The 26468-nt window shown below is 40.5% G+C and overlaps 1 protein-coding gene across 2 annotated transcripts in view; it reads right to left on the bottom strand.

Annotated features, from left to right (window-relative positions):
• GSK3A (glycogen synthase kinase 3 alpha) overlaps positions 1 to 26468 on the bottom strand; it is a 113283-nt gene that overhangs the window by 23978 nt on the left and 62837 nt on the right. For both annotated transcript variants that reach the window (XM_030211894.1, XM_030211893.1), the window contains exons 7-10: positions 23425 to 23522; positions 6687 to 6782; positions 6184 to 6370; positions 5453 to 5554 (exon numbers count right to left, since the gene is read on the bottom strand). In XM_030211894.1, the coding sequence (XP_030067754.1) occupies positions 5453 to 5554; positions 6184 to 6370; positions 6687 to 6782; positions 23425 to 23522 (483 nt within the window). The remainder of the gene's footprint in view (positions 1 to 5452; positions 5555 to 6183; positions 6371 to 6686; positions 6783 to 23424; positions 23523 to 26468) is intronic.

Here is a 26468-nt window from a genome sequence, read left to right as displayed (position 1 = left end):
CCAAAAAACAAGGCAAGCGATCTGCAAACTCCAACGTGGAACACGATCCGCAAACTCCAACGTCTGTGACAGAAGTTGGAAGCCAGATGATTGCATTAACGTAGTATCGTGTTAATGCAATCATCCGGGTCCTGAGCAACACACGGGAGCAGGAGAGGACAGGCAGGAAGAAGCTTGCTGGCGCCGGGCCCGGGGAATTTTGCTCCCCCACCCACCACCACCACACAAACACAGTGCCCTGATCACACGATGCATAACATTAAGACAGTAACAGAATTTAAAAGGAGGCACTGGTACGATTATATCTCTGGAGTAAATAAAATCTATAATAGTTTAATTCATTCCTCAACTGGTTGCACTCCAGTTTTCTTAATGTTGGGAAGAGAGTCACTACTTCCGTTTGAGAATTTGTATCCTGAGGGAAAGGCAATACATAGCCAATCTGGAAGTCTGGGTGGAACAACACAGGCACAAATTACAAGAAGCTATGAACATTGCCCGAGTTGCTTCTGAAAAGGCAGAAATGAGGATGAAAAGAGCCTACAATACCAAAGCTCTAGAAGTGACCCTCGAGGTGGGAGACTGGGTCTTGGTCAGAAAACAAGGGTTTCATCAGCGTCAGAAACTTTAAAAAAATCTGGGACCAAGATCTTTACCAGATTTAAAAAATTTTTGGAGCACACACAAATGTTTTCTGGCTAAAAAATAAGACTGGAAACATAAAAGTTTTGCATCAAAATCAAATCAAGTCGGCTCACTTAGTAGACACTGACAAGAGCAAGGAAACTGAAAAAGAAAGCCGAATGTCTGATCATTCTTCTTTCTCTATAGATAATGAAAGACAGTGGTATATTGTCACTAATGAGATTAAATATGTAAATAACTCGATAGCAGATGTACCTATATAGACCCAGTACAAACAGCACCTCCTGAGTCCAGGTGCTCAAAGAGGAGAAATAAAGGGAAAGTACCCAATTATTTACAAAAGGATTATATCCTCAACGAATGAGAAATTCCAAGTCAGTCAAGTGTAGACAAAAAAGTATAAGTAAAATTTGAGTAAAGAAGGTTGCTTCTGTTGGGCATGACAGTTGTATGAGTGAAGTTTGAAAAAAGGCTAGCGGGAGTTTCTTAAAAAAAAAGTTTCTGTAAATAATATTATATATATATATACACACACACACACATTTTTAATTCAGCCTGTGCGAATGTAACCCTATAGTATTAGTGGGTTGTTTTTTGTTTGTTTGTTTGTTTGTTTATTTACCTGGCTGGTGCTAAAGCTCTCACTGGAGTCCTGGGTACCAGGTGGGTGTTGGTCACCGGGGCAGGGTGGAGCCGGGACAAGTAGGGAAAGAGCTAAGCCGCATTGTTGTGGCTGAAGAAGGCAGAGTGTGTTGGTGGTTCAGGCTACAGTGGGAAGAAAGTGCCAGGAAGTGGAGCTGTGGCCTCGCGCATAGGAAAGACCAGGCTGTGTTGGGCCTGGTCACGTCTCCACTAGGCATGTGCCAAAAGAACCTCTAAATCAGGCCAGAGTGGAACCAACCCGATACAGGGAGGTGAGTCAGCTCCACAGGCGGGAGGCCTGTGGAGATGCCAACAACGCTTGGGAAAGCTCCAGAGAGTTTCCCCAAAGTTTTTTTCTGAGCCATGCAGGAAGCAGCCTGGGAATGCTGTGTGCACCCATGCACTAGAAGGGGCGTATCAGGTGCGAGAGCCTGCAGTGGAAAATGAGCTGGTACATGGGGAAAACAGAAGTTAAAGCAGGAGGAGGACCTGGCAAGGTAAGAAAAAAAGTTTGCTAAGTGTCAGGTGTAGGGCAAGTGAGGGCAGGAATGCAACTTGTTGCAGCAGCTGTATGTAGCTTGTGCTGTCTTGAGCTGTCAGAACTCTAGGGCAGGATTCTATACTGCTGTTTCAGGGAGTTAGATGGGTAATGTTGGAAAGAAAGGTTGTGCACACGAGATGTTTAAAGTTCATTTTTGAAAGAATTTTAATTCTAGTGACTAGAGTTTGACTGAATTAGTTGTTTAGAAGCCTGCAGGTGTTTTTTTCACTTCAAGCTGTGTGACTGCTCTGTATGACACTGGTGGGAAAAAAAATTGAGAGAACAATTTTACTTATACTCAAAGAGAAAACATACTCAAAGAGAAAACATATTTAAAAGTCAAGTCAGAGGCTGAATTGCTGAACTTTCAATTTTCAGTGTTCTGCTCTAGAAGCTCTCAGAAAGTAAATGACAGTGCTGAGAAGCTTGCGCTGATTGTACATAAATTGTAATAGAGGACAGTAACCCATTTCTTAAAAGAATTAAAAGACAAAAGGGGTCTTTCACAAAAGCACGGTAGTGCTTTTAGGGCAAGCTAATGATTAGCGTGCACTAAACGCTAGAAATGCCCATATGGGCGTCTCTAGCGTTTAACGCACACTTATTTTTAGCATGTGCTAAAAATGCTAGCGTGTCTTTGTAAAAGGACCCCACTGTTCTTTAAAAGGAAGAACAGTAGTCTAAAATTTTAAGTATGTTCATGAAATAAAAATCTACTATAATTATAAATACTGGGGAACTGTGGCTAAAGGTTAATTTCCTTAAAAAAAAAAAAATCTGACTAGCCAGGTATCCTTTTAAATATCAAAGTTTTAAATTTATTAACATCTTTGTAAACCATTTTGACTCATGTTCGAAGTAGTATATATGAAGAGAAAGTGGGAAAGTGAGATGAGTGGGAAAGTGCGGGGTACAAATGTAATAAAAAAAAAAAAAAAAAAAGATAAACCATCTTAAGGGTCTGTTTCTATAATTCCTTAGACTTTGATCTGATATTATTGAGACTGTGAAAAAATATACTAGATTATTTCTGAGTGAATGTTGAGTTGAGGGAAGTCTTCATGAGAGGATTCTAGCAGGGACCTTAATTATCTTCTGTTTTATTTAGATAATTAGGAAAAAAAATTCCTAACCATCACTTGGGCTCACCTAAGATAGTGTAGGCTTTTCCTTCTAATAGGTTTGTAGAGGTAGGGAGTACATGTCTGTGAAGAAAAGAGAAGCTGGAAGAAAACTTGAGCTCCAACATAAATAAAAGACAAATGCAGAAGAATTTAAAGGAAGGAGAAGGGCTGTGAGATAAGAAACAAAGATAAGACTCAACAAATGTAAAAGGAGAAAGACTATAGGAAAAAACATACTTACCTGTATCCTATAGCAAAAATGATCTCCATCCTTCAAAGACCTACTTGCTCCCCCCAGTAGGAGTTTGAGCATGGATGGTCCTCTGGGAGGCTTTGAGGCCTGGACTCGCCCAGGTCCTTCACCAACTTCCCCCAACCCCTAAAGAGCAAACAGCCCCGAAAGAGCAGCTTGCCAAGAAGTGCCTCTGAGGTTCCACTGGCCACACAGTGATGTAGCCACAATGAAGACTGGACTTCAATGGCTGAGGCAGCAAAGGCCTGTTTGAGGAGCTGTTCCACTTTCCAATCATGAGGATCCTTCAGTGCCAAGCCACCCTCCACCAATGATCATTTTCTTGGTGACTGCCATGACCAGAGCATCCATTTGGGTAGCCAAAACAACCTGTTTAACTCATTGGAATGCAAGGGGTAGAACCTGTTCAAAAGCCTAGTATCCCAGAAGACACCCTCCAGGGCCTTACACTCCGCTAGAACCATCTGGGAAAGCATCCAATGTAAAGTAAAGGCCTTGGAGGGTCTCCTAATACCATTCCATAGGTTGCCAACCATGGGGTACAACTGCATTGGCACTGAAACATGCAGAGCCTCGGACACAGAGTCAATCAGCTGACCCAGTTTCTCATGGCAAAAAAGCTAGACCACCAGGGAATTATCCTCTTCTATCGGCAAACACGCCCCCTCCCCATCCCCTGCACTCCCCTCGTCCAGTTCCCAGAAGTCCCCTCGCAAAGAAGGCAAAGGACAGGGAAACTAACCCAACCTCCCTTCTCCACTGAGCTGATGTCACCTCTTGGGCTCGACAGTCCTGAGCCCCGTGGGGTCCCACCAGAGGGAACCTACACCAGGAGGAAGAAGCCTCCCCTAGGGGCAGTAGTTGTCCCTGCAAGGGCTTGCTTCACATACTGTATAAGGGCCTTCATCCACTTGTCCTTTAGAAGCTCATGGGATGTCTCCTGGCCTCCAAAGGCCCAAACTGGTGGGCACAGGAACCATTGTTTTCCCATCCCTGTCAATCCTTGCTCCTCATGCTGGCTTGCGTGCTGAAGCAACAAGATGGCTGCTGTTCCCACCAATGCCAGTCCAAATGTGGGCTGAGAGGTGGATCGTGCACACTGCAGTCCCCCTCCTGAGTTTCCCCTGAGATCATCGCAGCCAAAGACTCCAGAGAAATCACAAATGGAACAAAGAGGGCCTCCCTATCAGTACCCCAAGCAAACCTCTTGGAAGCTCCCATGCTTGCTCTCAGTATGTGGACTTGAATGTCTTTTCCTTTTTTCCTCCCCTTTTAATATAGTTTTATTCCCCTGACAATGACAGGGGAATAAAGATCAGCCAATGCAGATAATTTTTCTTTTTGCACTGCAGGAGCACCCTGAATGCAGGGGGCAGAAGGGTTGAGGGATAGAGAACCCCCCCCCCCCCCCCCCCCCACACACACACACACATGGATGGCATAGGTCCCACAAGGACCACAGCCAGACACCACAGGCTGAAGATTGGATCTGGAAAAGGAAATCTCCTCTAAGTTCAACAACCACAAGAGTAGCAGTGGCCAAAAGGACAACCTTGAAGGATGTGGACCATGGCCTGCGTCCTAGGGAGTAAGGCCTAGTCAAGGGACCTGCTGCACCACACCAGACTTACACCATCTGCTGGAGGTAGAGGAATACTGGAGAATTCTAGGCTGCACTAGGCCTTATCTTTATCTCCATCTGTTGGTAGGGTACTCAACTCATTGGTCTAGACTAGTCTAGCAGAAATGAAAAGGAATATTAATTCCTATGCCTCTTGAACTGAACTCCTTCAGTTTCATGACTAAATATTCTGTGTGCCAGTCTTACTCTTTGGTCTCTTCCTTACATCTCACCAGTTTCCATCTGTGGCACACTGGTGTCCCATTTCCTTCCTCTCCATACCATGCTTCAAGGTAGACACTGTGACTCTTCCCCTTAACCCCCCCCTTATGATGTGCAAGATCTCCTTCACTCCCATGCTCCAAAGGTTTTCCTTCTTGAAGGGTCTCCACCTACCTCCTTGCCCTTCTATACTGTGATGTTCTAGCTTCCCTACATGTTGCAAAGCTCTCCTCTCCGAGGGCCTCTTCACTGCCTCCTCTCCTTTCCTCCTCCCATAATGCAAGGCATCTCCCCCTTGACATCTGCCCACTGGGTTGCAATAGTCTCCTTTCCTCATGACAGGTCTTCCCCCAGCCCCAGGCTATTTGGGTCTCTCTCCTTCCAGCAAAGAGTCACATCCATACCGTGTGAAGTAGGTGTTCCGGCCGTGCAGGATGCAGAAGGGGCATGTGCTCGGGCATGGGGCGGAATGAGGGTGGAATTCAGGACAGGCTGGATGGATAGCTCTGTAACAAAAAAAAAAAATAATAATAATAAATAAAATATATGCAAACAGCAGCTAGTAAAATTAAAAACAGTCCAGCAGATATTCAACGCTATTTAACCAACCAGGAACAGCTCCCGGCCAGTTAAATAGCACTTAACCAGCCAAGTGCTAATATTCAGTGTGAGACAGCCAGTTATCTCTGCTGAATAACAACACTTAGCAGCTAACCGGCTAGCCGCAAATATTCAGCACATCACCGGCTAAGTTTAGCGGCCAAATAGGACCACCTAAATAGCAGTCCTATCTTTGGCCACTATAAAAACTTAACTGGCCAGCACTGAACATTAACCAGCCTGCTTCCTGTGGGCTGAATATCGTCTAGAGTGACTCCAAGTGCTTCTATTTCCAAGAAGTGAAGTGTTGCAGTAGACAAATAAGGCCTCACAGCTAATGAGGGAGAGTCAAGCTGTGACACATATTCCCCACTTTAGCCTAACAGCTACAAAGGAGTAAAAATGTATATATATTGTTTTTTTAGCTAGTCACCAAAAAAAGGTGAAGTGATTATCTAGGCACTCTTATGCAGTTCTCAAGAAACAAGCTGGATAAAGGGAAGTCCGAGCCTCTATGTCTTCACCAGTGACTTACCTACAGGGCTGAAATTAAAAAGGGGTGGTAGGTCTCTCCCGTTAGGCAGGCGTACGCTGGCATCTCGCAGCTCATCAAAGAAGCCATGTGCACAGGCTTCCAAGGGGGAGAGGCGAGTGACAGGGGTGTATTCCAGCAGTCGACTACACAGAGCTATTGCTTCAGGTGGGGTGCGTGGCTTGAAGACCTGTAAAGAAAGAATACAGCAGCACTGTGAGCACAGCCTCATATTCCATCAGGCACAGACCACTTTCATTAGTGGGAGACATCCCATGTTAGTGGCTGTCGTCGTCGTCGTCATCCCAAATCTCAGTATGAATTTAGCAAAAGCAGCTTCCTCATGGCAATGCCCCATCAATAAATTTTGGCATTAGAAGACACCTTGTGGCAGTATCCCCCAGCTATAAATCTCATGTAACAGGAGTATCCTAACACCAGTGTGCTTCTCCCATCCCTGTCAGTGGCAGGGTTAGTTAGTTGAATTTTCTCCATTCCTTATGTACCTTTGTCCATGGATGCGCTTTGATCTGTGGAAATTTAAATTCTGTGTAATTGGGATTCATTTCCCGGATCTGTTCCCTCGTTGGAGTTCCTAATACCTGCAAGAAAACAAATTGCCAGAGTAAGGCTCTGCCCTGTGTGTGCCCAGAAAGGTTTATTTCATGCCTCTTTCACAACTTATAACAAAATGAAATAAACATGGGCTAGGAAAGGTGGGTCCTGTGGTTTAGGTAACAGTACTTTACAATATGATAGGGGAAAAGGAAACCGAAAGAAATCCCACATAGAACATAATCAGTAGGCGAAAGTTGGAAGCTGGAGAAGGCAGGAGAAACACCATGGACACAAGATGTTCATCAATAATCGGAACACTTTATTGTAAATGCATGCAAGGCCCAACACGGCACTGTGTTTCGGCACTAAGTGCAACAAGCACTTTGCCACAAGCAGCTCGTGATTTACAAAGGTCTTTTTAAAGACCAGTTTTACTTTCATAACAGTAATTCCTTGAATTCACAATTCTCACAGTGTCCATTACGTAACAATCTATGATCCCTGAGGCAGGCACTTAGCACAATGCCGTGTCGGGCCTTACATGAATTTGCACTAAAGTATTCTGATTCCTGATGAACATCTCGTGTCCATGGTCTTTCTCCAACTTCCCACTTTTGCCTACTGATTACAATATGGCACAGCAGACTTAGGTTCATCATGCTTGTCTGATGACGCTAGCAGTGCTTAAGCACAGACTCTCAGCCCTCCAGGCCAACAACAGCATATTTACCAACCAGACGTGCAGTATGAGGCAGACGTTAAAATGAAACGTAATACTAAATGTATTAGCTTTATAAGTGATATACTGAAGATCATTCTTGGGATTACAGAAGGGTGGAGAGTTTTGTTCAAAAGGATGAAGGCTATAAGAACCAAGGTCTTCTGCATTGTCTTTTTATCTTGCATATATTTGGTACTGCGGATGGAAAGGGAAATTAATTCTAAAAAAAATATGTTTAAAGAGAACTATTGGCTTTGTATATTGTTTGCATTTTGTGCTGTCAGTTTTCAATAAAAAGATTTAAAGTAATATGAAATTTAAAAAATGAACTTGCATTAAAAATCTTTCTTTGCCTTTAGTATCAGAAACACTCTTATTCATTCATGCAAACAGAAAGAACTGAAGGCTAAGGTCTTGCTCAACTAAAATACTTCTGTAGACAAGCTGCATAAATCAGCCACACAAGTTAGTAATATCATCCGATGGTGCCAATACAAACTGGATCTCAAGAACTAATAATCTCTCTGGGCATGCACAGGAGCTCCTAACTCATTCCTTTCCTGCTCTGTGTCCTAAGTCTTTTTCTATCCACACTACTGCCTAGACATATTGCACAGCTTTGATGGGGGGAAAAAAAACAACAAAAAAACAGTATGCTAATGGTCTGGATCTGGAGTAGTTTCTGCATCTTTTTTCTTCTTATTTATTAATTTTCTTAAGATTTCTTGCTTGCGTTTCCCTCTTTATTGTGGACTTATGTTATACAGAGAACACATATATACATATATCTTTTTACAATTTTGTTTCTTGCTTTTTCTTTTCTGTCTACTTAATTGCATATGTCATTCATAAATGTAAAATAAATAAATAAATAAATAAAACATTTAAAAAAGAGAAATAAATAACATTCAGTGGTTTCTCTGGGTACTATACCAGCACATGAAGGTTTTTCGGGCCTCCTTCATGCCCCAGAGGTAGATTCCTTCCTACATCCGGCCAACCTTTGCAACATGGTGCATCCAGAGACTACTGCCCAGTGACATGTTCAAAACATTGATACAACAGGCTGTAATTAGTATTTCTTCAAATCACATTGACAGAACTTCAAGTGGCTTTTTTGAGTAATGGCTTTTCTTTTGTACCTACACTTAATTAGACCTTTTCATTGTACAGGACTCTCTTCAAGATTTTTTTTCTGATTTTGAGATTGAAAATGTTTTTCTCTACTCATTCTTCTGAATCATCTTCAGATGTATCCCGGGTTAAATCCCGTTCTAAATGGTTTCCTCCAGGTCCTATTGATGCTGTTACTGAGGTTTTTCAAAAGTTGGTTGCGAGAGATGGAGACGCAAGTTTTGACTCAGTTTCACCATCATAATTTGTCAAAGCTTCAACAGGCCGCTCTCCACGAATTTAGAGATCATCCATCTCGGATTATAAAGCCAACAGATAAAAGGGGGTTCGGTGATGGATTGAGCCATGTATATTCAAGAAATTGAATCACAACTTTCCCATACAGATTTTATCAACCTGTGGATGTGGATCCAACATATGAAGTCAAATTAGCTGTGGATGCTCTTATTAGAGAAGGTGTGGAGAAACATTACTTTACTACTCCAGAAAGTCAGTTTCTAGAGGTTCCACATCCAGTGATGTCAGTTATTTATGCGTTACCTAAAATACACAAGAATCTTCATTATCCACCTGGTAAGGCCTATTATTTCATCAAAAGGTTCTCTTTTGAAACAGCTTTCCATTTATGTGGACACTTTTTTGAGACCTTTAGCGAGTTTGGCTCCTTCTTATCTGAAGGATTCCACGGACTTCATGTTGAAACTAGATGCCTGTATGATTGGTGATTGATATTGTTTGTTGGTCTCCGCAGACTCTGAAGTTCTTTATATCAATTTACCACAGGAAGCTGTTCTACAGGTGATATGGGAGTTTTAGATATTCATTGACAGGTTCACCATCCCACTACTGAATTTCTCATCCAACTTTTGCGATTACTCCTTACAACATTTTTTTTTCTTTTTCAAGATAAATATTTTGTTCAGATTAAGGGCATTGCCATGGGGGCTACAGTTGCCCCAGATGTGGCTAACCTTTATGGTAAAAATTTTGAAGAGAAGTTTTTATCTAATTCTCTATTTAAATTTGGTATCCTTTTTTGGAAACATTTTATAGATGATGTGTTCATGCTTGGGGAGAGGAGGGGAAGATGCAAGTTCTCCTACTGCCATTTTTGTTTGGTTAAACGGTTGTGATAAAAATCTCAAATTTACTTACCATTATGATGTCCATCAACTGTTTTTTGGATTTGCCAAATCTCTAGAAAAGATTCTGATTTTGATTACACCATCTTTCAAAAACCTACCGACAAAAATATTTTGCTTCATTTTCAAAGTGGACATCCCCGCAAGTTGTGGAAGAGCATACCTGTTGGCCAGTTTTTAAGGCTGAAGCGTATTTGCTCCACTATTGCAGAGTTTAAACGACAGGCAACTGTGATGTCTGAAAGATTTTTACAGCAAGGTTACCCTGTTTCAGTGATTAAGAAAGCTTATAAAATAACCAGGTGGGCTGCCAGAGAACATCCTCTGCTACCAGCTTCACCAGAACCTACTGAGAGGGTCACCTGTGTTCTTCCTTATTCTTCAGGGACGTATTTGATAAGATCTACGATTTTAAAATACTGGCATGTAGTGGAGATGCATTCTAGTTTACAATAATCTCCTCTCTTCACCTTTCGTTGAGGCAGAAATTTGAAGGATTTACTTGTGCCCTCCCATTTGCCCCATGTTTCTACATCTCTTCCAGCAGTGGGGGTCATAGGACACTACCCTTGCATGCATTGCAGCGTGAGTTGCATTTCATTTTCTGGGTCATCTGACACTTTGAATGGTCATCTTGTGACGTTGAAAACTCCAGCAATTGTACATCAACTCAAGTAGTGTATGCCATCTGGTGTCCATGTGACCTTGCGTATGTCAGTAACACATTGAGAACAGTGAAAAACAGAGTCTTGGAACATAGAAACCGCCTTAAATGTCAAGACACTGCAGCCCCATTAGTAGAACATTGGCTTTGAGGCACACTTTTGACCAACTAAACAGTTTGTGGTGCTAGAACAAATTTTGCAATTCCCCCATGGAGGAACTGGATGCTAAATTGCATTACTGAGAACAATGATGGATTTATTTTTTGGCTACCGTAAACCCCCCATGGTTTAAACAGAGTTTTTGATGCTTAAAGATTTGGTATTTTTGTTTTCATTGCTTTTTTTTTTTTGTCTCCTGGTTTTGTTTTCCCTTAATTGTTGTTATAACAAATGTAAACCTCTCCACAAGTATCCAGAAAAGACTTAGCATATCTGCTTGTTAGACTACTATCTTGTCTTATCATAATCATGTCACCCAAGATCTGTCTGTAATACTACATATCTATCTTATCATGTATTTTCATTATTCATGATGTATTGTAAGCCACATTGAGCCTGCAAAGAGGTGGGAAAATGTGGGATACAAATGAAATAAAATAAAATAAATAAATAAAATAAATAACACACATGTATACATGTCTTTGTTTAATTAGTTAGGCATGCTATTTATACCGTCTGTGGTGTGAGCAGACATTTATTGCATCATGCAGCATAGTGCTTTATATCAGTATCACGTGACTTTAAAAAGGTGAATGGTAGCGGAAGCCCCACTCTTAATTTACACAGTGTGTTTTTTCCAGTTAGAGTTGAAGTATGTTATTTCTTCCTACTATGCATATATATGTCGTGTGTAAAACAGATCCTAAAAATAAGCAGTGGGTTTTCCCAAGTCTATCTTAATAATAGCTTATGGACTTTTCTTTCAGGAAATTTTCCAAACCTTCAAGAAGAGCGAACAAAATGATAAAGGGGATGGAATTCCTCTCATATGGAATCCTTCAGATAAGAGGGGGCCAAATTCACTAAAGGTCTCAAAAAAAGTGTCCACTTAAATGGAAAGCAGTTCCAAAGGAGAACCTTTAGATGACATAATAGGTCTACCAGATGGATAATGAAGATTCTTGTGTATTTTAGGTAACTCAAATAACCAGCATCACTGGTTGCAGAACCTCTAGAAACTGACCTTCTAGAGAAGTAAGGTAATGTTTCTCTACACCTTCTCTAATAAGAGCATCCACAGCTAATTTGACTTCATATGTTGGATCCACATCCACAGGGGACACACAATGAAGCTACCAAGTAGTAAATTTAAAACAAATTGAAGAAAATATATTTCTTCACTCTACATGTAAGTAAACTCTGGAATTCATTGTCGGAGAATGTGGTAAAAGCAGTTAGCTTAGCAGGGTTAAGAACATAATAACCACCATACTGGGTCAGACCAATGATCCGTCTAGCCCAGTTTCCTGTTTCCAACAGTGGCCAAGCCAGGTCACAAGTACCTGGCAGAAACTCAAATTGTGGCAACATTCCATGCCACCAATCCCAGGGCAAGCAGTAGCTTCACCATGTCTGTCTCAATAGAGGACTATGGACTTTTCTCCAGGAACGTGTCCAAATCTTTTTTAAACCCAGATATACTAAACGCTGTTATTACATCCTCCGGCAAAGAGATCCATAGCTTAACTATTAGTTGAGTGAAAAAAATATTTCTTCCTATTTGTTTTAACAGTATTTCCATGTAACTTCCTTGAGTGTCCCCTAGTCTTTGCACTTTTGGGACAACTATATATTAAAAAAAAAAACACTTCTACTCATTCTACATCACTCAGGATTTTGTAGACCTCAATCATATCCCCCCTCATCCGTATCATTTCCCAGCTGAAGAGCCCTAACCTCTTTAGCCTTTCCTCATATGAGAGGAGTTCCAGCCCCTTTACCATATGGCCTCTCTTCTTTGAAGTTTTGGAAACTTCCATAAAGAAAAAGTCCATAAGCCATTAATAAGATAGACTTGGGAAAATCCACAGTTTAATTTTAGGATAAGCAACATAAAATCTGTTTTACTCTTTTGGGATCTTGCCAGGTTCTCATGACCTGGATTGGCCACTGTTGTAAACAGGATTCTGGGCTTGATGGACCTGTGGCAGTATGGCAATGCTTATGTTCTTATGTTCCTTTAGGGCAACCACTCCTGCTAATACACCTAGGAGAAGCCCTCCTATTCAGCCCATCTTTAAGAGATTAAAAGACAAAATTCATTCTTAACTGATGACTCCCTTGAATCACACCAGACAGAAACCAATTGCTAGTGAACTCTACTTTACATATGGCACCGTGCAGCTCAAGCTCACCAGTTTTTTCAATAACAAAACAAAGCAATGTGAACAACCACCCTTAATTTTCCCTTTAACTAGAGAAATCCAGGGTTCTAATATAACACAACACAACACAACATCTAATAGTCTGCTATCTACCTTTCGGTTCTATGTGGACTACAAAAGATAAATCTGGAAATTACCAGTGATTAACAACGCTACATTATGACAAAAAAATAAAATTCCATTTAAAATTTACAATAAGGTCAATGACAAGGTAATGAATGACCGATAATTGTTAATATACAGCAGTTTAACACAAATATCCTAAACAGATATGTCTTAATCATGCACCTAAAATGCTTGTAATCTAAAGCAGAAAATTCAAAATAGTTTTATCTAGGCAAATTACCAAAGTTTTTTCAATCTAAGGTAATTAAGATCCGACAATCAGTTTGCTTAGATATATGTGATAGGTTCTATATTAAGCCTTCTTAAGGATGGACCGTTCAGGTCTTTATCTGCAGTCATTTACTATGTATATGTATGAAGGAATTCCTGGAGACAGAGTTTAGGATAGATTTACTATGATTTCATCTCATTAAATTGAAAATTTAATGAAAAAGCTCTCAAAGGAATCTTGTAGTCTGGATATATGTCCCTTTTATCTTTTAAAAATTGCTCCACAGGATACAGTGTTATAGCAGTAAAATGTATTAATCTTAAGTTGCAGAAATGTTTACATCCGGTCACAACAGCAGAAATAGTATCAACTCCTATAACAAAAGTAAGCTGGAGCAGACCTTACAGTAGTTAATTATAAGAGTATGAACTTTTTATGGACAGATGGAGCCCATTCCTGAATACAATGCCCTCTGAATCTAGAAGTCAGATATTGAATATGTAATACTATGACTTTGATGTATTTGTGGCCTGTTCAATTTTGGGGGGTAGGGGGAGGGTTAGAGGGAAGTAGAAGGAGAGAGCGGAGGAGTTAGGGGGTAAGTTAGGGATAGGAGGTAAAATATGGTATATGAGCTTTGTGGAATGTCACTACGAATGTATATGTTCTTTCATTAATAATAAAAAGATTTAAACACAGTAGTTAATTATAGACCAGTGGTTGTTATTGCTTAGTTAGCCAAGTTATTGGAATTTGTAGTTCATCAACAACTTTCAGACTTCATATTTTTAGATGATTCTTTACATTTTCACAACATGGCTTCTGTCCAATACACAGCACTGAATCACTGTTACTGACACTGTCATCAGAAGTCAAGGAGATTTTGAGCAGGGGAAGGCAGGTAGTCCTCCATTTTGATATTTCAGCCACATTTGATAATGTAGTGAAAGGTGCTTAGGAAAGAACAGATAATTGCAGAACTTAGTAATACTCTACCAATTCTCTGGACTCATGTGTCTAGGGTATAGCACTACAGCACCCAACAGGTTTTGTTTCACACTGGTAGTACCCAATGAGGAAATACGCCAAAGAGAAATATATATATTTATATAATAATAATTAGTGAAATGGCACACACACAAAATAAATACTGCTAGGATTACAAGAAAGATCTCAATAAGAATTACACAAAAATAGATATCTGTATCTATCTATCTATCTATATATATATATATATATATATATATATATATATATATATTCTGTTTCAGTACTAGAATTATTCCTGAGAATACTAAAAGCCAAATATATTTGGTTAATAAACCATGTCTATGATGAGAGCTAACACAGCCTTTGGCAGACTAGAAATAGTAACCAACCATCCCCAAACTACAGGAGTGAACCCTGAAGGATCTCTGGATCAAAGGCAAGATTCTTCCCTTTGGCTGAAGCTGAACATTCACAGCGAGCCTACCAGTAAGCATCTGTTTAGTGTAGAGATAAAAGTTACAGATCCAGCCAACACCGGTAGTGGTCTCTCGCACAAGGTTGGAAGCTGTAATTATCAGCTTTTACTTCTCTGTAATGTTGTTATATAGAGAGGCTAAATACTTAGAGAGATGCAGGCCTGGAGAACAATGAGGTCCAATAGTTGATTATGACACTCCCTGTGAATGCCGGCACCAACCAAGGAGGCCCACAAGTCTTATGCGTCGGTGTAAATTTGTCTTATTACCAACTTCACCCCCAAAACAAAATGCAGATGCTCCTTTGAATGCCTGTGCGTCCTTGAGCTGGCAGGCAGTGTAGAAATGCAGGAAACATTCAGGCAACCATGACAGTGTTGTCCTAAAAAGATGGTTCTGGGCTAGTCAGAGATTGGTTCACAGGCCTCAGTTGCACAAAAGGTGATACACTGGGGTCACCACTACAATGCAATAGACCATTCTTTGATGTTGTACAGACGTACCCCCCTATTTACTAAACCGTGCAGCAATGCCAACACAGCCCATTCAAAGTGAATGAGCTGTGTTGGCATTATCACGCAGCTTAGTAAACAGAGGGATTAGCGAGTTGGATATTACAGGAACAGTTATTAAATGGTTTAAGGAATTTGGGGGGAAAAGATCATATAGGGTACAGCAGAATGGGTTTATTTCAACCCTCTAGCATTCTTTGTGTGGAGTTCAGTAATGTTCACCACTCTCCCCTTTACTTTTTAATATCTATATGAAATCTTTGGGCGTGTTATTGACCAAACTTGGTATTTTAATGCTATCATATGCAGATGATATTTTACTTCTATGCCCAGCATTAGAAATCTTCTAAAACTGAATAGGCAGAAACAAAAGTTGTTTGGTTTGGTGATTTTGAGTCGATTTCACATAAGAATTTTATATTGAATACAGGAGAAATTCTGCAGAGAGAAAGTAAATCAAGAGTTTTAGGTATGATTCTTGATTCTAGGACGATGTTAGAGGATCAAGTAAATGGTCTGACAAAAATAAAATTTCCAGCTATGACAATTCAAGGCTATTTGATCTCAAAGTTCTAGAAGTGTCGCTCAAGCAGTATTATTGCCTTATTTAGATGACTGAAATTTATTATATGAGGGGATTTCTGTAAAATTGTTTAAAAACTTACAATTGCTCCAAATTACTGCAGCCAGGCTGATTTTAGGGTGAATAAGTTTGAGAAAGCTTCTCTTTTATTAATGAGTCATTGACTGCCAGTAAATTCCAGAATAGAATTCAAGGTAGCTTGCACGGTTTATAAATCATTGACAGGCCAAAACTTGTACAGATTGGCAATTACTGTGTACTTTTCAATAATTCTATTGATTCCCGTTCTACTCAAAATTTAACTTTGGCTTTTCCAAGTTTTAGAGGGGTTAGATTGAAAAAATATCTGGAATATTTTTGTAGATACTTAAGTACAAAAATTTGGATATCGCGTATGTGGTGGGCAATGGGGAGTCAGTCTGCCCTAAATGCAATCATCAGAGACATACGTATTTTCATGCCTTTTGGCTTTGCCCTGGGATCAGACTCTTTTGGGGGAAGGTTAAGGGCTTTTTAACGCAAATGTTGGGTTGCCGCCTTCATGGGACAGCAGAACAATTTTTACTAGACAAGCCTGGGGCATTTCATCCCATGGGTAAATATAACACTCTGCTATGTCGGAAACTTGTCTTGATTGCTAAAAAAATAACCTTGCAATATTGGACATCGGCAGAATTCCCAGCTTATTGGAATTGGCACAATCAGGTTCATCTTCTGACCACCTGGGAGGCTAGGGAAGCACATGGGTCCCACAAACGCAATTTTTTTTAAAGCTTTGGAATCCCTACTTGCAGCGGTTGAGTCCGCATGGCCGCAGTCTCCTTATTAATAACCTATAATTCTAGGTCGACACTCACAAACCTTCCGATTCGGTACATAAGTAATGCCACACTGGGAAAAGACCAAAGGTCCATCGAGCCCAGCATCCTGCCCATGACAGCGGCCAATCCAGGCCAAGGGCACCTGGCGAGCTTCCCAAACGTACAAACATTCTATACATGTTATTCCTGGAATTGTGGATTTTTCCCAAATCCATTTAGTAGTGGTTTATTTTTTTTTTTTTTATTTTAGTTACATTTGTACCCCGTGCTTTCCCAAGGCGGGCAATGGAGGGTTAAGTGACTTGCCCAGAGTCACAAGGAGCTGCCTGTGCTGGGAATTGAACTCAGTTCCCCAGGACCAAAGTCCACCACCCTAACCACTTGTCCTTTAGGAAACCGTCTAACCCCTTTTTAAACTCTGCTAAGTTAACCACCTTCATCACGTTCTCCGGCAACAAATTCCAGAGTTTAATTATGCGTTGGGTGAAGAAAAATTTTCTCCGATTTGTTTTAAATTTACTACACTGTAGTTTCATCACATGCCCCCTAGTTCTAGTATTTTTGGAAAGCGTGAACAGACACTTCACATCCACCTGTTCCACTCCACTCAATATATTATATACCTCTATCATGTCTCCCCTCAGCCGTCTCTTCTCCAAGCTGAAAAGCCCTAGCCTCCTTAGTCTTTCTTCATAGGGAAATCGTCCCATCCCCGCTATCATTTTAGTCGCCCTTCACTGCACCTTTTCCAATTCTACTATATCTTTCTTGAGATGCGGCGACCAGAATTGAACAAGGTGCAGTCGCACCATGGAGCGATACAACAGCATTATAACATCCTCACACCCGTTTTCCATACCTTTCCTAATAATACCCAACATTCTATTCACTTTCCTAGCCGCAGTAGTTGGATTAGGAGATAGGAGGGGTGGGTAGGGAGGGGGAATTGGGATACAAGGCATTGATAATGACATATTTGTCGCTTTGCAGTAGTATGGAATAGTGATAAAGACTTCGGTTATACATTGGAAGGGACACAAGAGTCATGTTCCTTCGAGATATGGGAGTTATGTGCTTTTGGAAGGTAATTATCAGTAAGCGTGCAGGTTAAAGGGGGAGGGGGGTGGGTTGGAGATTGCTCACTATTAGGATTGGGGGAGAGGAGGAAGGTAGGGGGGTTGGATAGGATAATTGGTGATGGTGGGTAAATGGTCTTTCTTTATTATGTTGGCATATTTAATGTGCAGGGTTCTGAGTTTATTGACATTGTGCTTTCATGTACCATCAATAGAATGTTGGAATATGTAGTTTATTGGGGGTGGGGGGTGGGGTTGGCTTAGGTGGGGAGAAAAATTAAAAGTTTGATGATGAGGTTAAAACCTGCTTATGCTCAGTTTGATGTTTGTTGTTTCCAATTCAGTGTATATTGAACTTTATGGATGCTTTTATTGCTAAATCATCAATAAAATTGTTGAAACATAAAAGTACAACAATTTGGAATAGTTTGCCCATTCAAATTATAAGATCTAGTTCTTACCTGTTTTGTAAAAACGTAAAAACTTATTTATTTTCTGTAAATAATATACAGTAGTTTAAATATATATTTTTGGTGTAAGTTGTAATTCACTCCGTTTGTGAGAGGTACTTTTTTTATTGTAATCCACGTTGAATCCAAGCAGAATATAAGACATTTTATAGTGTAGAATAGTATGTATAGTACCATTAGAAGATTAGATAAGGAAGGTCTAAATGAACGGGCAGAATAACAGGGGATTAGAAGATATGAAAGACAACATGAAATACCAGTATAATATCTCATCAGTGAGGATCTTAAATTTACTTTGAAATATAGCAAATGTTGTTCCATTAGCACAGGAGTCACATGGCTGTATCTTCGAGCATTACATATGAGTTTCCACAGCCATGTTCTGTATAAGCAGGGGATGTTTTAGAAGTGCCAGTCAAGAGATAATTACAATAGTCCAGTCAGTTGATAATCAAAGCACAAAGTAGGATACACAGTACTTTTGAATCTAGATATGGTTTCACGGATCTAACTTACAAAAGGAACAAAAAGAAGACTGATAGATGAGAAATGTCCTGCCCACAAAAGAGAGAACAGTCAAACAAGACTCCTAAGGAAGTGAAAGATCCCTTACAAGAAATAAGAAAGTTATGCATAGATACTGAAATGGAACTGATCAATTGTTATGAGGAAGTCATATAGCTTCAGACTTATCCAGGTTAAGAGCCAATTTATGATGATGAATCCAAGATGCAATAATATTTAGGCCTGTCATAAGTTTAATTTATAAAAGGCTGATCCCATGCATCAATGGTCACGAGGAATTGGATATTACTGGTTTATAAATAGGCAGTAAAACCCAAATCTTGTGAAAGAACAGCTATTGGTGCAATGAATACACTGAACAACAGAGGCTGCAAAGTAGAAAGAGATGCATTGCAGTGGACACAAAAGGAGAGATAAGATCAAAACCAATTTAAAACTGTTCCTTTCAGGCCAGATTTCTGAAGCAAGATAGCAACAAAGAGTGATCTATAAGATCAAATGCAGCAGTGATCTAATAGAATAAGTAAAACATCTTCCTGACCATCAAATCGCAAACAATATCATGCAACAGTGCCACCAAAAGGGTTTCAGTGCTACAACCCTCTCTAAAACCAGACTCAGGTGAAAAGCATTATTACTAGTCCAAAACTGATTCAATTGCTGAAACACTGTCTTTTATGTCACTTTAGCAAGAATGTGTAAAAATAACAATAGATGGTAATTCTGAGGAATTAAGGGATCAGCAAGTGGATTTTTCCCCCAAACCTTAGCCCCATAATGGACTTCTTCCAGGCATCAGAAACTCCTTCGGAGAGACTAGTATTAATAATACTCAGCAATCAGAGGAAGAAAGTAGATCTTTTACTAACCAAGCTCATTGCCATCAAACAAATCAACAAAATGAAAACATTTTTTACATCTCTTGTGTGTTAAAAAAACCTCTTTTCCATTGATATAACTATCATCAGTGCTATCACCAGTGCTTTTCAACCTTGCACATATATATAGTTAAAGTCCCAGCTTGACAGCAAGTATAATATCTTCAATGTCAGCTCTTGTTGGACTCCGTTCTTATCACTGGTCACAAAAACCTCCAACATTTTTTATAATTTTGTGGTATTATTTTGTTGTATATCATACGCTAAATCTCATCCACAAAGTGATTAAACAAATATATATACAGATATACAACAATTAATACCAAGCTCTAGAGATATAGATGCTGCAGACAGCTGCCTGAAGCCCAAGCACTGCAAATTCACATGCTTACTTCAAAGTCAACTCCAGTTTGTGGTCCTGTATATTTTTCTTAGCAATATCAACTTCTACCAGAGTAGTGGTCATTTTGGTAACAGAGGTAAACAAGGAATCCACTCCGGGTTATTTACATTTCTCTTTCTCCTCTGGTACCAGAGCGTAAAACTTAACCATAGCTCTACCAACCATGAGGTCTGCCTCAGGAGCATTCCAATCCCCTGATATTGAAGTCTGAACTGCCTGATGCACTGGAAAGTTTTTGGGAAGCTCTCTTATCCCTGCTAGAATTAGATCCCCTAAGGAAGCCACCTCAGGAACCAGAGTTTTGGTGATACTTAACATTTCTAGAGTATTAGCAATTGCTGCCACTAAGTCTTCCTCACCAAAAAAGACCAACATGAAGTAGTACCATGCTCTGACAGGACCATCAGTCATACGGAGCAGGACTCTCGATCATCTAGAATTCCCATTCTTGGTCTCTTGGACCAAGGTGGTTCTTCCATACCCCTTGTTGCAACCTGATCATCTGCAACTGGCTGCAACACCCTTTTTTAACAAGTAGGCTTTATGCAATAGTAGGACAAACTCAGGGGAAAGGAAATTCCTAGAGGGGAACTTAGCCAGAAGCATTATGTCACCAGACACCCTTTCCACAACTGAGTGGCTTACTAGATGACATGACCTGATACAGCCATGCAGCCCAATAGCTATCGGAAAGAACAAACTAGTCAGCAGTGCATGCAATATGCCTTGCAGGCCAGAAACTGAAGGGCATGTACTCAATCCTCCAAATGAAATATCCTTGCTATTTTTGTGTCCAAGTGGCCCCCAATTAAATGCAGTAGCAGTCTGGGTGTCAATCCAAGGATGTGTAGCATGTTAATGGTACAAAGCACAGAAAAGATGAACTTGATGGAAGAGAGAAAAGCACAATTACATGTAATATAAAATGTAATGACCTCTCTATCAGAGATCAGCAGCAACAACAACCTGTGAGGATTTGGGGTACCGAAGGAAAGTCAAAAGGAAGAAGCTTGTACTGGAAGTAGTGGTTTAAAAATCAATCGCAGGAAATGACCTTCCTGAACCGGAAAGCAAGGAGACACTCTTCCTTGTGCTCCCCGACCAAAGGAATAAGCAACTCCATCCCACTACCACAACTTTCTTCAGTCTCCACCTGTTGGAAGGCGAGCACAACCCATCAGTCCAATCCTGGGCCGGTCCGGAGGGATGCTAAGGATGTAGTGGTTTAAAAATCAATCGCAGGAAATGACCTTCCTGAACCAGAAAGCAAGGAGACACTCTTCCTTGTGCTCCCCGACCAAAGGAATAACCAACTCTATCCCACTACCACAACTTTCTTCAAACTGAGATTAACTTCTCTAAAGACCCAAAGCAATAGGTGGTCTACCTTTGACTACAGGCCAAGGAGTCCTGGGATGCTTTGATGGTGGGAAAGACAGCTGTGGCAACTGTCCTGAACCTTAAACCAATCAAGGAAGGAACCATGACAGCTTGCAATTAGCAACTTGGCTTAACCTCACTGTTCAAAACTCAAGCTAAGATATCGGCAGACACATCGAATCAACAAAGCTATAGGCAGATACTTCTATCACCATTGAGAATACAGAAGAGGAGAAAAAAAAAAAAAAAGGAGGGGCAGATCACCAACAGGTGCCTAGGAAAACTGAAATGGCTTCATGAGATCTGAGGCCAAGGATATAATCTATGTGTGCTGCTAAACCTGCATATCAGTCTGCCTGAAAACCCAGTTAAAGGAAATGAAGCTCAAATTAGATTTTACTTTTTTCTTTTTTTTTTTTTAGGGAATCTCCCTGATTTAGAGCTGAATCTCATCCCCCAACCTGTCAGCATAGAGACAATGAAACTTGACAGCAAAGAAAGATCGATCATATTATTTTCCCATTTAAAAAATTCTTTGGGAGCACCTGACAAATAAAGGAAGAAAAAGTTCAAAGCAGCTTTATTAGAGCATCAAAACGAAAAGACTTCACACAGGCCATGTTTCGGCAGATGCCTGCCTCAGTGGTCACTATACACAACTAATAAAGCTGCTTTGAACTTTATCTCCTTGGTGGATTGTCATTGTGTCATCCTCTACTCTTGCTTCGTTTCCTTTGGATTTCCGTAGAGGGTGTTTTCCTGCTTCAGCTGTGGACACTACTGGGGATGTGCAGCTGTCAGTCCCAGAGACAGCAGGGGCATTCCCGAGTGGGAGGAGGACTTCCTGTAATGTTTTACAGAAGGTTCCTGAAGGATGGAGGGCTCTACTATTTTTTTGTTGTTGTTGTTTTATTTGTTTGGTTTTTTTTTTTACTTTTTTTTCTCTCCAAAGTGAGTAATAGAATGTTTTCTTACAGGAAAAACGAAATATGGGACTTGAGACACCCCCTGATCTACCAAACGCTGGGCAGTCTTATGGCAGGATTTTTTCTTTGCCTTGATTTTTCAGAACCTGAGGAGACAAGCGCCGATTTTGAGGCAGCTGAATTCCACTGTTGTGATGATGCCTGTGAACGAGTGGTATTGTTACCAGAGGTAGAAAGTGTGTGTATAGCACTGACTTTATGCAGAGCTGTGGCCTTTTATAATTAATCGCTGGCTGGAAGAAAACTGCTTCCGGCTTCGTGGGTTACCAGTGACTGTTGAGGTAGGCTTCATGGCATCCCCTGTCTTGATAAAGCTAGGCTCAGCAGGGTAGTAGCAGGAGGCACAGTGCTGAAAGTCCACACAAATATTTATAATATGGACCTGCAGAAAGAAGTATTTTGGCAAGTCGTGTTTTTTTTTTTTTCTGGTCTGCAGACTGAAAGGACTAAGGGGGGTGGGACTGTATGGCAGTGCGAGAACCCCTGCACGGGTCCAGAGAAACCAAAGACGTCTCTGAGCTGACAGAGATTCAGCAATACAGCATGACATCACCAAAGATTGTGTCTGCATCTCCCAGTGTGTCTGCGGAGAAAGTATAGTTGCTTACCTGTAAATCAGTCACACATACCCATCCCTTCTTTCCCAGAGCCATTAGACTGACGACAGAACAGGAGAAGAACAAAGCGGGAGCTCCCATTCATACCCAGAAAGATTTCTTGGGTAGCGGAGTAGCCCAATAGCGCAACAGCCTGATAACCAAGAGAACTCAGTTTGATTCCCACTGCAGCTCTTTGTGACTGGGCAAGTTACTTAACCCTCCATTGCTCCACGTACAGAATAAGAACCTGTATGTGTAAACCGCTTTGATTGTAAGCGCAGAAAGACAGTATATCGAATCCCATCCCCCTTCTTGCTCTTTCTGGACTCAGAGAACCAGTCCATCGTGGCATCATCAGATATCACCCACTTGTGCAACGGATTCAGCTGCTGTCTATGAAGAACTCCAATTACAGATAGACAACTTTTTACTATGTTTAACCAATTGCTTGGGATTAGAAGCAAACAGCATCCAAACACCCATCATATTAAGAAAACTATACATTTAAAAATCAATCAAAGCCCAATAAAAGAAAATTAATCTTCTGATTCTTGTACGTTCAATCTTTTAGACCAGGTTTTGGTTAAACAACTAAAGATCTTACCTTAATGATTTCCACCAGCTGATCCACACCACTGTCTCCAGGAAAGATGGGCTGTCCCAGGAGGAGTTCTGCAAGCACACATCCTGCCGACCAAATATCTGAAGAAGAAGAGAGGCCCAATATCACAAGTGCACCAGAAAAATCCAATATTGTTTTTTTAATATTTATTAATTTCAAAATAATTCACAAGAAACAATCTTGTACAGAAAGAATAATGTCATCAGTTATAACTCAAAAACATTTTTTTTCCACAAATAACTAAATTTTTTTTCAAATGACATATACATCTCAAGTCCACAATAAAGACAAGACACAATTCAAGGTTGTAATACTTAGTACAAGGAAAATAGTAGGGGTATACCACTCGTGCTTATAATTTTTACAGTGTAGATATCAGAGGGTTTGCTAACGGTGAGGATATAGTCTGGCCTTGTTTAGAGTCCAAAAAGGTCTGCAAATGTTCACTCTCATAGAAAACATACTTAACAGATTGCAATTTTATCACGCATTTACAAGGGAAATTTAACCAGAAGATTCCTCCTAATTGGAGGACACGAGTACGCAATTTCAAAAACGATTGACGCCTTTTCTGTCTCTGTTTAGATACATCTGGAAATATCTTAAAAATCCAATATTGTTATCCAGACAAATTCTGGCAATGGGAGTTTTCCTCCAGCAATACTCCCTGTGGGGGCAATGTCTCCCAAGGGGTTATTTTTGTAAATACCAAGACAGTAATGAACCTCATTCCTAAGCCAGGGTATCTGTCTCTCATATTTACTGGTATGATGCTGTAGTACTTGCATCATACCCTCTGGTGAGCTCTTGTTCTATAAACTTTTGATTTACATATAGTGATTGTGGCATAAAGGTAGCAGTACATCATATCTCCTCTTTATCTGCAGGAGCCCACTTAATTGTAGTTAAACCTCCAAAGCTAATGAAACAGTTAGGGTTATCTCCTGCTGCAGTGGGTCCCCGAACAAGTTCTTCATTTTCAATAAGGATGCTATCTTCATCTGTAGTGTCTGCATTACCACTACCATCATCTCTAGCCCTACTGTATAAGCTATGGTTAGGCAGCTTTTTATCCTGGGCAAAACAGTCAATATGTATTCTTCTTATTTTTTCCTACCATACTAAATTGCCGTATCACCTTATTGAGATCTGACATCTGTAATAGGAGGTCACCACATAAAGGTACTCAATGACACTTGAGAAGAGTAATTTATTCTCTCTCCCTCAGAAACAAGGAGAAATTAGATCTTACCTGCTAATTTGCTTTCCTTTAGTCCCTCCGGACCGGACCAGGATTGGACTGTTGGGTTGTGCCCGCCTACCAGCAGGTGGAGACTGAGAAAAACTCTGACTCTAGAGAGCCAATAGGAGCCCTGGCCATGTGACCTTAGCCTCAGTATTTGAATAACAAAGCAGGAAAGAAAGAAAGAACTTCTGTGCCGTATGGAATCCTAGCAGCCACAAATTCCTCGGCAAAACCGAGTACTAGAGCTCACCAGCAACTCTCACTAGAGAAGTGGTATGGCCCATTTGTATTAGAGCTCGCCAGCAACTCTCACCAGAGAAGTAGTATGACTCAAGGTTTTATATATATTCCATCAACTGAGCTCACCAGCAACTCTCAACAGAGAAGTGGTATAACATATTCAAGGCTTTATATATATTCCAGCAACTGAGCTCACCAGCAACTCTCACCAAAGAAGTGGTATTAAGGTTTTATATATATATATTCCAGCAACTGAGCTCACCAGCAACTCTCACCAGAGAAGTGGTATGACCCATTAAGGTTTTTTTATATATTCCAGCAACCGAGCTCACCAGCAACCACCAGAGAAGTGGTATGGTCCACGCAAAGTCTTTTTATATATATATATATATATATATATATATATATATATATATATATATATATATATATATACAGTATCATCTGTTTTTTGTTTTTTTTTAAACATTCCACTTCCAAACTTAATAAAAGAATCTAAAGAGTTGATAGAACATGGGAGGGGCCTGGTCCGGTCCGGAGGGACTAAAGGAAAGCAAATTAGCAGGTAAGATCTAATTTCTCCTTCCTTAGCGTCCCTCCGGACCGGACCAGGATTGGACTGTTGGGAAGTACCAAAGCAGTAATCTTACGGGAGGGACAGACATTGAGAATGCGGTAGAGTCCCTGAAAACACCCAAACTAGGATGAATACGAAGCCAAAAGCTTGACGATCCAAGAACCGCCAATAAACTAAATAGAATGACTACAAAGCAAAAAAGCTGAAAAGTTCAAGCGACGCTGAACACTGTCCCCTACCAAGTGGCCGCTATATAATGTGCAGCGCAAAGGACAGAGAGACTCGAGAAAAAAAAAAAAACGACTGAAAGAAAGATGGCAAAGGTAGAAGCAGAGCCGCCTGGAAACAAATAACTGCAATGAATCTACCTCAGCTGAGAAAGTGGAAACCGAGATCCTGAAGTACAATACTCCAGATATCGTAGACTATTGCTGACCTAGCAACAGATTGGAAGTATGTAAAGCCTGTCAGTGAGAAAGTACCTGATCACTAGAAGCTAAATAGGTAAAAACAAGAATGCAGTTAAATACTATGCAGAAGAAGAAAGTACCTAAATCCCTGCTGCAAACTAGACTGAAGGTCCAAATAAACTGACAGCCGCTGCAGTTACCCAACATGAAGAAAACATATCTCAGAGCGCAATTCAAATGAGAGAGAAAGAATCATCTGTAGCTGTTGCCTCTGTAAGCAGATCACCTGAGACTCTTGTCGTAGACCCCAATTAGTGAAAACGGGAATAAATCAACAGTAGACACTTGTTAGTACCTTTCATCTGTTAGATACATATAAAACACTACACAGTTCCAGGAATAACATGTATAGAATGTTTGTACGTTTAGGAATCTAGCCAGGTGCTCATGGTCTGGATTGGCTGTGGACCGAAAGGTGGGCTCGATAGGACCTTTGAGCTTTTCCCAGTATGGAATTAAATATGTACTTATGTAGTAGAACTATAAATATACA

The sequence above is a fragment of the Microcaecilia unicolor genome, chromosome 8 (assembly GCF_901765095.1).
Source record: "Microcaecilia unicolor chromosome 8, aMicUni1.1, whole genome shotgun sequence".
Taxonomy (NCBI): domain Eukaryota; kingdom Metazoa; phylum Chordata; class Amphibia; order Gymnophiona; family Siphonopidae; genus Microcaecilia; species Microcaecilia unicolor.
This window is presented reverse-complemented; position numbering and strand designations above follow the sequence as displayed.